The sequence below is a fragment of the Miscanthus floridulus genome, chromosome 1 (assembly GCF_019320115.1).
Source record: "Miscanthus floridulus cultivar M001 chromosome 1, ASM1932011v1, whole genome shotgun sequence".
NCBI classification, from domain to species: Eukaryota; Viridiplantae; Streptophyta; class Magnoliopsida; order Poales; family Poaceae; genus Miscanthus; species Miscanthus floridulus.
Genome location: NC_089580.1, coordinates 122,737,539 through 122,750,585, shown reverse-complemented (window position 1 = coordinate 122,750,585; position 13,047 = coordinate 122,737,539). Strand labels below are relative to the sequence as shown.

Genomic DNA, 13,047 nt, shown 5'->3' with positions numbered 1-13,047 from the left:
GAGTAATTTCAAGACAAGACCCTCCAGCTCATTGTTTCAAATAGCAAGAGGCTCAGGGGCTACACCTATATGGGAGTACTTTTCTTAAAAAAGGTACACACCACTCGAAGATCTCACGAAGCGCTACACGGTTTCGCTCAAGAAGGCACTCGGACGACGCTTGTTCCTACTCGGCAAGACCTGAAGGAACAAGACGAGGCTTCAGAGCTCAACCATGAAGTGCTCGGGGGCTTGTCGATGCGGGACCCACAGGATACCCCTCAAGGAAGGGAGAAGATCTAGTCTAACTAGGATTCTTTCCATGTAATCTTAGTAGTAGTATTATTCTATAATCCTACTAGGAACTCTCATCGTAAATCGACTAGGAACTCTAGGCCTCCTGACTATATAAAGGAGGGCGGAGTTCCTGGAGAAGGGAGGGAGAGACAACACTTGACAATCAATCCAACACAAAGGCTAACGCCGACTGGACGTAGGGCTATTACTCGATCACGGTGGAGGGCCCGAACCAGGATAAATCGACTGTCTCTTGCATTTACCGTCGAGTTCTGCATACGCTAAAGCCTGAACAAACTGCCTCAGGGTACCTCTCGTGACAGGCTATCGGTGGTGAAACATCGACAGGTCTTTTCATAAAAAAATCTAGGCAACATTTGGACTAACTTCGTCAAATACAACACCAACATTTTTTGGTAAACACATATCCTAATCTAGACATGGAGGCAGAATGGCATATCCTGCTTGGCCACGCGGTAGTAACATTCCATATGGAGAATATGGGGTGGTCTCTTCATCCCCAAAAGAGTATTGCTTTAGATTTCGTGTAGGTCAAACTTTCTTAATTTTGACCTAAATTTATAGAAACAACAACATTTGTATCTCCAAATAAGTTTATTATAAAGAATATTTAATGATTAATCTAATAATATCTATTATGTACCATAAATGTTTATAATTTATTGTATATATTTCATAAAAGTAAAAATACTTGACCTCGTAACACTCCTTTTTTTTAGGGAACCTCGTGGCACTCTTTTTGTGACATGGAGGGAGTAGTATAAAAGAAAACTTGCATTGTTCCAGGCCCATTGTTCTACGGAGCACCATCAGACATCACATCAGGCCCATTATTCCAGCAGGCCAGCACCAACCTTAATGTCGGGCCGAACCAAACGAAATCGATGGGAAGCTAACTAAGCCCCTGCACATCCTTAAGATTACAGCCCATTTGGAGATAAGGGCCCAAAAAGAAACTATGGAAGTATCGAGAAGGAATCCATCCTCGTGCAAAAGCAGATAAGGGAAGGCACACGACGGCCGAGCGACGCAATCGCAACGCAACTATCCCCAAGGGAAGAAACCTTCGTCACGCCCCCTCCCCTTGTCTCCACTCCAATGGCGCCCTCCCTCCTCGCCGCCGTGTCTGCCTCGCCCTTCCTCCTAGCCGGCAGCGGCAGCAGCCGCAGGCCGCTGGGCCCTGCCCCCACCCGCCTGGGCCGGACTGCGCGTGGCCGCGCTTAAGTACGACCCTGCCAAGGTGGGTGGGCTCGCTGCTGTGATCATGCGCTCTGGTTTCGAGTCTTCAAGGTCTTTCGGGTGGAATTCGTGGTATAATCTAACGGTGTGGTGCTTGTTTTTTGGGGGGCAGGTGGCGCCGCAGAATGACCGGGTGCTCGTCCGTCTCCAGCAGATCCCTGAGGTCTCTCCGCTATCAATCGTGTCTCTTTACCGCTCCTATTTTGTTTTATTTAGATTTGTTTGTTGCTAATTGTTGGTTTGCTGCTCTCACTTCAACACTTCAAGTGGAATAAATCCTTAGATGTTCTTATTTCAGTTTGCAAAGTAAGCACTCAGTGTAGGAACCATTGTATATCAGAAAATGCAGGGCTTGCTAATTTAAACTTTAGGAATTTCCATTATAAGTTGCAATGACAGAGACGTTAAATCTTTTGCCCCTTCTCAACTATTGTTGAACTTGACGAGACACATGAAGTTCAGTACTAAGGTGGCTTATAGCAGAGTAAAAGTGTCAGGGCTTGTTGGATAAACCTATTCCCGATGTGTTTTGGACTGGATTGGGAGGTGTTGAAGGGAAAATTAGTTCATTTCCCTCTCCAATCTGTATTGAGAGGGAATGGGTATGTTCAAACAAGCCTAACCACGGTAAATGTATACCCTAAAGCCTTGTTTGGCTGCGCTCATATCCACCTCAATCCACATGTATTAGTGTGGATTGGAGTGAAAAATTAACTAATTTCTACCCCAATCTAGTCCAATGCACATGGATTGAGATGGATACGAGTATAGCCAAACAAGCCCTAAGTGTGGTAGTTACTCTGACTTTGAGAGCGACTCCCATCACTTGGGTTTTGAAAAGTCTTAGGGAAGTTTATTTAAAAAGTGGTTTAATTGATTCACTCAAGCTAACACACATGCATTTCCCCCAACAATAATTACAGTATTCTGTTTATTTGCAGTACTCCTATCAACAAGTGTAGTTAGTTTGACATGTTAGCAGGGCCCTGTCATTAAAAAAATTTAGAAGCAACTGTTGCACACATCCTTTTCTATACCTGAATTACTGTGCAATCCTCTTAAACTGTATTACAGGAGTGCACATGAATCTGCTGAAGTTTTAGAAGTTGATACTTTGTTATAGTTGTTTGTTCTGACAAAATTGTTTTATTCATGCAGAAATCTGCTGGTGGTGTATTGCTACCAAAATCTGCTGTTAAGTTTGAGAGGTATCTGATGGGAGAGGTGAGATCTTAAAGGCACTACTATCTGTTTCTGTTATTGTTAATTTTAGCAGGATATAGTCTCACCATATTGTATTGTTCATGCTAGATTCTATCGGTTGGTGCTGATGTTAGTGAAGTTGAGGCTGGGAAGAAGGTAAGCAACATTGTGTGACTTAACTCTTATTGACGCATGCCCAAATGCTCACTTGTGCCAACAAGAAGCATTTTGTGCTTTGCATGTGAAGTTTGCTTATACTTTAGAGAACAATCTATCGTATTATGTCACACTTTGCTTTGTGGTTTGTCTTCTAATCTTACCATTTGATTTTATTGCTTATCTTGGATGAACTAAGTGAAATTTTGGTGTACTGTACTGTAATTATTTAAATGGATGGACTATGTTTACTTGAGTATATTTAAATGGATGGACTATGTTTACTTGAGTAGATTGAAGAGTGGTTATGTTTCTGAAACAAATACATTGTGCTAATTTGCAAGCTGCTGCCATTATGACATTGTCCGCTACTGAAATCTGCCTGTCATGCTGAAAATAGACATGTTTTATTTTTGTTTTCTCGATCTGTGTGAGAAGATCATCCTTCTTCTTAAAAAATGCCCGGGGGCCGTCATACCCCCCGCAGGTCGAGTTTTTTTTCTTACAGTTTGCATAGTCCATCGAATGTACTTTTACCGAAGTACAAAAAAGGGCAGCCCCAGTGCACGTAGCTCCTGCTTACGCAGGGTCAGGGGAAGGGTCCGACCACTTGGGTCTTTTGTACGCAGCCTTTCCCTGCATTTCTGCAAGAGGCTGTTTCCAGGACTTGAACCCGTGACCTCATGGTCACAAGGCAGCAGCTTTACCACTGCGCCAAGGCTCCCGTTCTAGTTTTACCGAAGTACAATGCTCATAATTTAGAATAGTCTAACCAGTTTGCACTTGCAGGTTCTCTTCTCAGACATCAATGCTTATGAGGTAACTGACTGATTTCTTCTTAACAAATTGTTTTTTGGCCTTGTCCTGAGCCCTACATTTTTCTGATTCAATCAACTTAGTTGACTTAGCTCACTATGTTGTAGGTGGACCTTGGTACTGATGAGAAGCACTGCTTCTGCCGTGAGTCAGATTTGTTAGCTCTAGTTGAATGAATTTTACCGTGAAAATTTCGGACTTACCTTCCAATGCTCCAACTGCATGGACTTATCTTGCCCCTACTTTGTTGTATGCCATTTGGATGTTCGTGAATTCAGCTTCTAGATGAGTGTTAGTTACCATTGAATTTTGGCCGCCATAAACTGGAATTATGTTAATGCCCCTTTTCCTTATAGCACGCTCTCAAAGTGCTCAGATATGGATACGAAATTGTGTGAACCGAACTTGAAAGTTGAAATGGTTACATTGCTCATCTGGTGTTCGTGCTTCTGAACATTTTTCAAGCAATATTGTAAACACGTCAACTAGGGACTGCAGATTTTATTGTATTGATTGTACTATTATAGTCTCATTCATTGGTTTGAAATTTAAGTGTGTTCTGTTTGTCGTCCCCATTGCTCAGCCGGAGTTTATTCAGTGCCTGTCCAACACCATGGGCTATCATGTACAGAGTATACAAGAAAGAAAATGAAGAAAACAAACAGTTTGTTCATTACTACTCAAAAGAGCTTGGCCATACAAATGGTACAGTCATCCATCTTGTGCGTAAGTTATTACAAAAAAAAAAAAAATGGTGGAATTAAAAGAAAGGAATGAACTGAAAAATCAGACAAAGTTGATCAAACCAAAAGGAGGAAGAAACACCAAGCAGCAGCAGCAAAGCATTTCGGATCATCAAAGCAAGAGGAAATTAATGAAACGAATTAATAAATAGGAGTAGAGAAGGAGAGCCGACAGATGATGTGGCGGTCAGGTCTGTTGAACCTGCTGCAGACCTTTCGAATTTCTCCCTGCACGCCGGTGAGCACGTTGACCTCGCTGAGCTTGACCAGAACCTTGGCGAACTGCGACTGGAAGAGAGCAGCGTTGCTGGCGAGCTGGTCGACGATCCAGCGCGTAGAGCCGTCGCTGTAGAGGTTCTGATCGACGGAGAGCACGCCGCGAATTTGCTGCAGGTTCTTGTAGTAGTGGTTGTCCACCTTGAGCGCGCTCCACTGATCGTCCACGAACACGGCGTTGCCGTCCGACGAGGACACGTTGGGACACACCCACTTCTTGTACACGGACGCGGTGGCCGGGTCCATGCCTGGGTCGGTCGCGCCGGGTTTGCCGCCGTACCCGTACAGCCTGCTGTTCTTGATGGCGCTGCAGCGCGTGGCGCCCACGGTGTGCGCGCCCAGCAGCGCCACCGTTTCGAGCGCGTTCATCCCCAGCCTGGCGTAGTAGGCGACCGCCTGCGCCGCCGTGTAGTCCGGCGCCGGGAGCCTGACGTCGGAGGCTCGAGACTGCCGGCGGTCCCTGCGCCCCGTGCGCACCGCGTACGGCGGTCCCCCGGCCAGCGCGACCGCGTCCCTGGTGGCGAGGATCTGGATGTCGGAGCAGGACACCACGCCGGGGCACATCTCCTCCAGCGCCGTTTTGATGGCTGTGATGAGATCGTAGCCTTTGACGCTCAGGTTGGGTGCCGCCGTCTTCTCCGTGCCGGGGCCGTCGATCAGCAGACCACCATCGCACCCCTGCAATGGTAGCCAGTTGCAGTTGGGGGCATACGTTAACCACCGTAAGTACACGTACTCCTTGTGAACACGCACCGACGCACGTGCATGGTCTGATCAGCTAAATTATATACGTACATTGACGGCGCACTCGTGGAACTGCATGCGGAGGAGGTAGGCGACGATGGGGTTCTCGCGCGCGAAGCGGGCCTTCACGATGCCCTGCACCACCGCCTCCACGTCGCTGCCGTTGCACTTGCCTTGGTAGAACCCGTACTGCAGCTGTGCGCTGCAACCAGCGGCGAGCGCCAGCACCGCCAGCATCGCCATTAGCGCCGCAACACTGATGCGCGCTGCTGGAGAGGCCATTATTGTCTCTTTGCCACTACTGGCACAAGGTACGTAGCTACTGCTTTCGGCCTCTCTTAGATGCTCACTGAGATCAGGGCGGTGAGATGCAAATGGCGAATGCCCAGGCCCATTTATAGGTGATCGGGAGATTAATCCGGAGTACGTAATGGAGGTCAGTTGTTGTTTACTGGTCATCATCCGTCATGGAGATCTGTATACGCTCACCGTTTCTCTTCTTTTTCCAATTGACAAAATAATGAGCTATATATGCTAGCTGTGACCGAGAGAAAGGAAGTATGATATGACGGTCTTGTTTTGTTTGTTGAATTGACTAGCAGGCAAGAATCCAGGGTTCTAATTTAGGCTAGCTCTCGATATATATGTTGATTGAACAATATGAATTGACCAGCTAGATTGGTTCCATGTTATTAGTGGATTTGCACTACTACACTCACCAACTACATCGTTGTTAGTAACACAGCTAGCACAGCACTCAAGATTTCAGAGCAACATTTCTCTACATTTTTATCCACTTCTCGTTACGAATTTCTTCTTTTCCATTTCATGCTAAACGGTTTCCTTCATCTTTTAATCTGCTTGTCAATCAAGTTAACGTTTTTGCATACGTAATATACAATTTCCAAATTACAATACTAATATAAAACGATTAACAATTTGGAAACGGAGGAAGTTCGTGGCATTATTTTACATTAAGTGCTTGTTTAGTTCCCAAAAAGTTTCCCAAACAGTGTTACAGTAGCCATCACATCGAATCTTACGATACGTGCATGGAGCATTAAATGTAGATGAAAAAAAAAACTAATTGCACAGTTTGGTTGGAAATTGCGAGACGAACGTTTTGAGCCTAATTAGTCCATGATTGAACACTAATTGCCAAATAAAAACGAAAGTACTACAGTAGCCAAATTCCTAAAATTCACGAACTAAACACACACTAAGGTTGCACTTTGATTTGTTTGCTTCACATTAGCAGGGAGTAATAATTCGCACGCAAAAGCAGAATGCATACTGCATGCATTTGCGGTTTTATTTTGTCAATACAATTTTCTTACTTATCTGCCTATTAGCAGCAGGAAAATAATTCCTCGATCTGTCCTAAAAAAGTTGATATTTCAGTTTTATTCTATGTCAAACTTTTCTAAAGTTTATTTAAATTTATAGAGGAGAACATCAACACTTATAACACCAAATAGGTATACTATATATGTAAATTAATCTAATCAAAATTATTTGGTAATATAATTTAAATAATTCAAATAGGTATACTATGTAAATATCCCTAAAAACTTTAAATAATTTGATTTAGGGCAAAATTAAATAATCAATTTTTTAGGGACAGTGCTTTCTCACAATCCCGAGAGGTCGTCACAGGCACTGCCAAACCGTTTGCATATTTTGATTGGTCAACCCAATAACAATTTGAGCGATTGAAGCTGGAAAATTAAGCACAAGTTATACCTATATAATGCATCAATACAACTGTGAAACCCACTTGAAAAATACCTAAACAGTTTCTCCATGCCCTTTTGATGAACTAGACTAAAAGTACTCCCTCTGATTAAAATTAGAAAACATACTTCGTGCCGTTATGACCTATCAATGCATAGTATGCATTTGTGATTAAAAATAATATAATATTATTTTCATAATAAAAAATATTTACTCATGATTATAAATTGTACATGTAAATTGCTGGCTGAAGTCTTGTCTTACCGAAATGAAGTCTGGATGCTTCTCTTTCTTTTTCAAGATGAAATAGAACGTCACTAGCTGTGCTGAAAGCAACAGTATGATAAAATTAAAGACAGTTTTGGGGTTTTAACCGAATTGACTTTGAAAGATTTCATGATTTAGGATATATATAGGTAAGTTCTTAATTGTCAAATATACTAAATACCTAGCGCTTTCACTGCTACAGAACCGACAATCACTAAACTATCACTGCCGGTTGTTTTGGAACCGGCAGTGATAGAGTATCGCTATCGGTTCGTGGCTTCAACCGACGACTGTCACTACCGGTTTGTGGCTTCAACTGGCAGTGATAGACATGGTATTATCACAGCCAGTTTAAGCCATGAACCAACAGGGATAGTGCCGGTTCGTGGCTTCAACCGACAGTTATAGTTGTTTTGTAAAAAAAATCGTAAGTTTTTCATATGAGATCGGATTATGACAAACTTTATATTAAAATTGAGACTTTAAAGAGATCTAAAACTAGTTGATAACTGTTTAATTTGAGATGGTTTACAAGTCCAAATATTCAATATAAGTTTTGGATTAAATTTGACATTATTAACAATGTCGAATTGAGACAAAGTCAACATCAAAGTTATAGTACTCGACAAGATCTATAACTTTGCAATTAACAATCTTTTCATTTGAGATTGTTATGAGTGTCAAATGTACAATACAAGATTCGAAAATATGTAGTTGAAAGAATAGTGTTAGCTATATAGTCACATGTATCGTGTAGCTCAGCTGGTATGTGCGCTTGAGGGGCTTGAGGTCTCGAGTTCGAATCCTGAAAAACATCATTGCCACTTGCCCCCTACTGGTTCGCTTTCTGGCAATGATGATGGTCGGGTTGCGGCAGATAGAAAAACGACATCACTATCACTTGCCCACTGCCAGATCGTTTTCTGGTGGTGATGATGGGTTGAGATTCAGCAGTGATGGTCTATTTTGTGGTAGTATTTGCTTTAGAAATTTGAGGAAACCAATATTTAGAAAATTTTAGGATGAATGAAATTAAATTTGAAGTATTACCCAATATTATGTTAGCAATGCAAATTACATGTAGGTTGAGAGGAACAAAAAGTTTAAAATGTATAGTACATACAATGTATTTGCAGGAAGGAATTTATTGTGTCAATGGAAGAGAAATCTTCAAAACAGAAGAGATAATTTTGATTAAAGTTTTTTCTTGAGTCCTCTTCGCTAAATGTCGTGGAGGTTTGATTTATCCCTTTTGATGTAGTGAACTGTGGTAATGTGATGATCATATATCTCCTTGGGAAGAACTGATGGAAGAGTGATGCAAAGGACCATATGAGATTCCTGTAAGCATCCAGGAGTCACTATGCCAGAACATGCAATCACTGTCGGAGCATCACTTCCTATTGTTCTGGAGCCGACAGTGATTAGTTATCACTATCGAGTCATAAGCCTAGGAGCCAGAAACTTGGTAGGAAACTAATCACCCAACAATGATTACACATATCATGCCACCTCAAACCACCACCTGACAGTGATATTTCACTATCGGTTCGTGCTACGAACCGACAATGATAGCTATGATATCACTGCTGGCTCATACTACAACCCGGCAGTGATATGTTCCTGCTGGCGGGTCAAGCCACAACCTAACAATGCCATTTTCATATCACTGTCGATTATTATACTGACATGTTAGTATTCTTTCTGGACGTTGGATCCACCTAACTATCAATTCATTTATTCTCAACCGTTGATCCCTTTTACCACCAATGCTTCCGGTCATAAAACATATGTTCGGATGCCTCCACGGATAGAGGAGCAAGCTTAGGTCCCTTATATGCAGTGCGGAGCTAGGATTTCAACTTTGCGTATTCCCACGTTAAAAAAACTCACCTTGCTTTGCTTGCTTCTGTGCCTGGTGGGCCGCTGCTCAGCCGTTGCCTCTAGCCTCCTGGCCATTGAGCCACCATCTATCATGCAGGCATAGCCTAGGCACAGAGAGGCCGCGCTCACTTCGCACACCAGACGCTCGCACCACCGGTTGATTAGGGTTAGAGATTTTGGAATGGAGATTGAGGAATAGCCTCGCACTCGTGACTTACTAACTCGCATGGTCGGAGAGTCATGGAGTCATATGGTTGGGTGGATAGGGGCAGGGCATGAGAGCACCATGGGTGCGACCAAGGAGCAAGGGGTGGAGAGGCCTCATGCGCCTAGTGGCTCGACTTGTGAGGTGGGGAGGTTGGGAGCCAGGTCGATAGAACTTTTTTTGCCGTTGTGGGCTAAAATTAACGAAAATACTAGAGAATACTTCATTGTACGTTTATTATATATAAGTTTACATACATATATACTTAAGAGTGCTTCAAAAAAGTTGGCTATTCCTAGGAATACCTAAGGATACCCCTAGATCTATCCATGCTTGCATGTGTGCCAACCATTTGGGTATAGTCTCAACTATGTGTTCTCTGTGGGAGAAATGTCTCAACATACACCTTCCATTTTGTAGCCAAGATGATGCGTGAGAGGTACTAGAAGAATGTTTGTGAAGATAGAGCCACGCTGAAGACAGGGTGACTTGGTAGCAATATAATGCTATTCAGTATCCGGGTTGGTTGTTGTTATGCGTTGAGCCTATGGCTAGTTGCCAGAGGGTTGGGTTCATTGAGCTTCAAACCCTTATGCACCCTGGTTGGCTCTCTCCACCCCCTTCGGCATGCTCTTGCACCTCTAAAATCCCTCTCGGGCGCTAAAAGAATGTTTGTGAGGTGGTTATATTATAATGTGTCTATAGACTTCAATTGTAACATAAGGCCCTAGCGGGCGATAGTTGAGGAGTCTGATGCTGTGAAGATGGAGGTCAAGTGAGTTGCTGCAGCCCAAAAAGTTGTGTTAGTTTGATCAATGGTTGTTAGTTCAGTGCCAGCACCGACCAGTCCTCAATTGGTGGAGTTAGGGTCTTTTCTCCCTTATGATGTGCGTACTAGGGAAGATGGAAGTACGCCAGATTGAAGCAGTGGTGGAACTTTAGGTTGGCTATCATCTTGCGGTAGAAGGTCAACAAAGGCTATGTTCATGGAGATTAAGGATATTAGCCACTACTGGTACTTGGCAGAAGGGGCAGCTCTCAGACCACTATTGGTCGTTCGACTGGGTAGTGAGTAATTAGCCTTTGTAAACCAGAACCTCTACAACCTAAGCTGCTGTAGGGAGCGCTGCTCACGCATGTAACCAACTATTGTATGCTACCTTCTTCTTATTAGTAATCAAGCCGAGCAACTAGATCTTTAAAAAAGACTAGTTGGTAAAAATGATGTATGTTTGTACACTACAAGAAAGACCCTCCTCTAGATACGTTCCCTTTGTAACGCTTTCTAAAACGTGTATATGCCAAGTACCCGATCTTGCGTAGCCACGCTTCTTAACATGTTCTGTAGAAAAACGTCTTAATTCTATAGGTATATTAATTCTGCAGGTATAGGCAAAGTCAAGACGACAAGACCCCACGACCTTTGATTTTTTGAGGTAGTTTTCATTTATTCCGATTCACCTCGTAGACTCCTGATCGTCTCCATTATCTCCCTCCTTGGTCTCCCTTCATATTCCATTTTTTTGAGAACACGACTTCACGCGTATTTCATTAAGAAGAAAGAGTGCCGAAAGAATGACTTACATAATGTAGCTATGGGAGAGCCCATAGTGATGGTTATAGAATCATAGAGAAAGTGGTTAGAAACCTAAGCGACATCAGAATAGAAAGAACAGCGGTAAGGAGAGGCCCATCCACCACTACCCTAATTGACTAGACCTGTAAAGGAAAGAAAAATCAATGCTTGGTTGCCAACATAGGAGGTGAAGCCACGGTGGCAAAGCATCCACCAAGAGAAGACAAGACTATGACAGAAATATCCTCCCAAGCAGCATTGCAACAAGCATCCACAAGATGAGGGGCCATCACGCTCATGGCAGCAAAGCATCTGCCAAAGAGGGGAGACCAAGGCGACATCAGCAACAAAGCATCCACCTGAGCAGCAATGATGACAAAGTATCCATCAGAAGAGCGGTAGCAGCAAAGAATCTACTACAAAAAACCAATGACTGTGGCAACACCAAGCAACTGAATAGACCATTGCGAAGAGGAGTTGAAGCACACACAGGCCCAAGTACCAAAGGAGCATCTCTGGCAAGAGGAGCAGAAGATAACGCAGAGGCATGACCACATGAGTGCTTCAATGATGCCTTCATGAAGGAGAGTGACATCCGTGGACGCCACCATCGTCGAAAAGAAGCACATGAGTAGGGCTTTCACCCTAGGGCCTATCACAATGTCACCATGGCATGCATGATGAATGAAATCTTCAATGATGCCTCCAAGGAGGTAGATGACGCTAACTGTGCCATCGTCGCTAGCCCAAAGCTGGTGGGTAGGGTTTTGACCCAGAATCTATTCACGAATGGAGCTAGCGACCCCACACAAAAGAGGCCACTCTACAGCCCTATAGCTCCACCCTGGTGGCAACACGAGCCCAGGCATGTGAGCACGGGGCTCAAGTCACCACGGACGCCAACTAGATGCCCGCAGCAGGCCACCATAGGCTAGGGCTCAGCCGTCTCCACCCCAACACGTGCTCGTGGGGCATGGATCGAGGCTGCGCTGAAAGGTCCTTGTTTGGTTTTGGTAATTAAGTGACAACCCTAGGTGGACTAATTGTGTTTATGTGAGATACACAGGTGATTAGTCCACAGGTACATGTGTGTGAGCAACATATGCCATGGAGGTGGAAATGGCTTGGAGATGTTGCAAAGCTCACACATGTGATGATGAAGGAGCTCATTGCACATGAGACATGACATCGAGTCATGTGATCAAGGTGGAGAAGATCAAGACAAGACTTGGCTTGATGGACCGGTTGCAAGCATGAAGGGCAAGTTGGAGGCTTTGGAGCGATAGACCACGTGGCGGTGAAGCTTGAGCAAGACTTGGCACTGATGGACGAAGGCAACAGTGAAAAGCAAGTGACATCAAGATTGATACACCAATACGGTCACGTGATGATATGAAGTGGATCATATCATTTGGTGATTGGTTGGTGCATGTGTTGCATCAACAATGGAGGAGATGGAATGGAATGCGCAAGGCAAAGGTATAACCTAGGGCATTCCATTTCACCGGTCATATGTGTGTAGAGAAGTTTATGGCTAGGTTTAGGATAGATGGCTGTACTATCAAGAGGGGCAAACTTGTTTGCATATCGGTCATCTAGTGCCACTTGAGTGATCTAACTTTGCATCATCGCTAGGATCGAGTGACGTGGCAAGTTGAGTGTCTAACTCCTTGAAAATGATTGTAAAAATGCTAACACACATACAGATGGTGGTGTACACTTGGTGGTGTTGGCATATTTGCAAAGGAGAAAGAAGTTGGAGTTGAAATGGATCAACTCGATGAAGAAATGGAGGTGTAACAGGTCACTGTGAGTGACTAGACGCTGGCCTTAGGAGGACCAGCACTTTCGGTCTAGTGACAACAGAGAGCGCGTGGTCTCGGTCAAGTGACCGAACGCTGGGTGAA

General features: G+C 43.8%; 1 protein-coding gene and 1 pseudogene across 1 annotated transcript; one reads left to right on the top strand and one right to left on the bottom strand.

The window, feature by feature from the left end:
- Window positions 1-1,315: 1,315 nt before the first annotated feature.
- Window positions 1,316-4,146, top strand: LOC136492518 (10 kDa chaperonin 1, chloroplastic-like; annotated as a pseudogene).
- Window positions 4,147-4,595: 449 nt separating this feature from the next.
- LOC136462550 (peroxidase 57-like) lies at window positions 4,596-5,756 on the bottom strand. Its single transcript, XM_066461649.1, has 2 exons — window positions 5,526-5,756; window positions 4,596-5,408 (listed from the first exon to the last, which is right to left on the bottom strand). The coding sequence occupies exons 1-2, from the start codon at window positions 5,754-5,756 to the stop codon at window positions 4,596-4,598; spliced, it is 1,044 nt and encodes a 347-aa protein (XP_066317746.1).
- Between the last annotated feature and the right edge of the window lie 7,291 nt (window positions 5,757-13,047).

Coding starts and splice junctions, on each gene's coding strand:
- LOC136462550 (XM_066461649.1), bottom strand. CDS start 5,756: ATGGCCTCTCCAGCAGCGCGCATCAGTGTTGCGGCGCTAATGGCGATG. Junction 5,409..5,525: donor TCCACGAGTGCGCCGTCAAT/GTACGTATATAA, acceptor CTACCATTGCAG/GGGTGCGATGGTGGTCTGCT.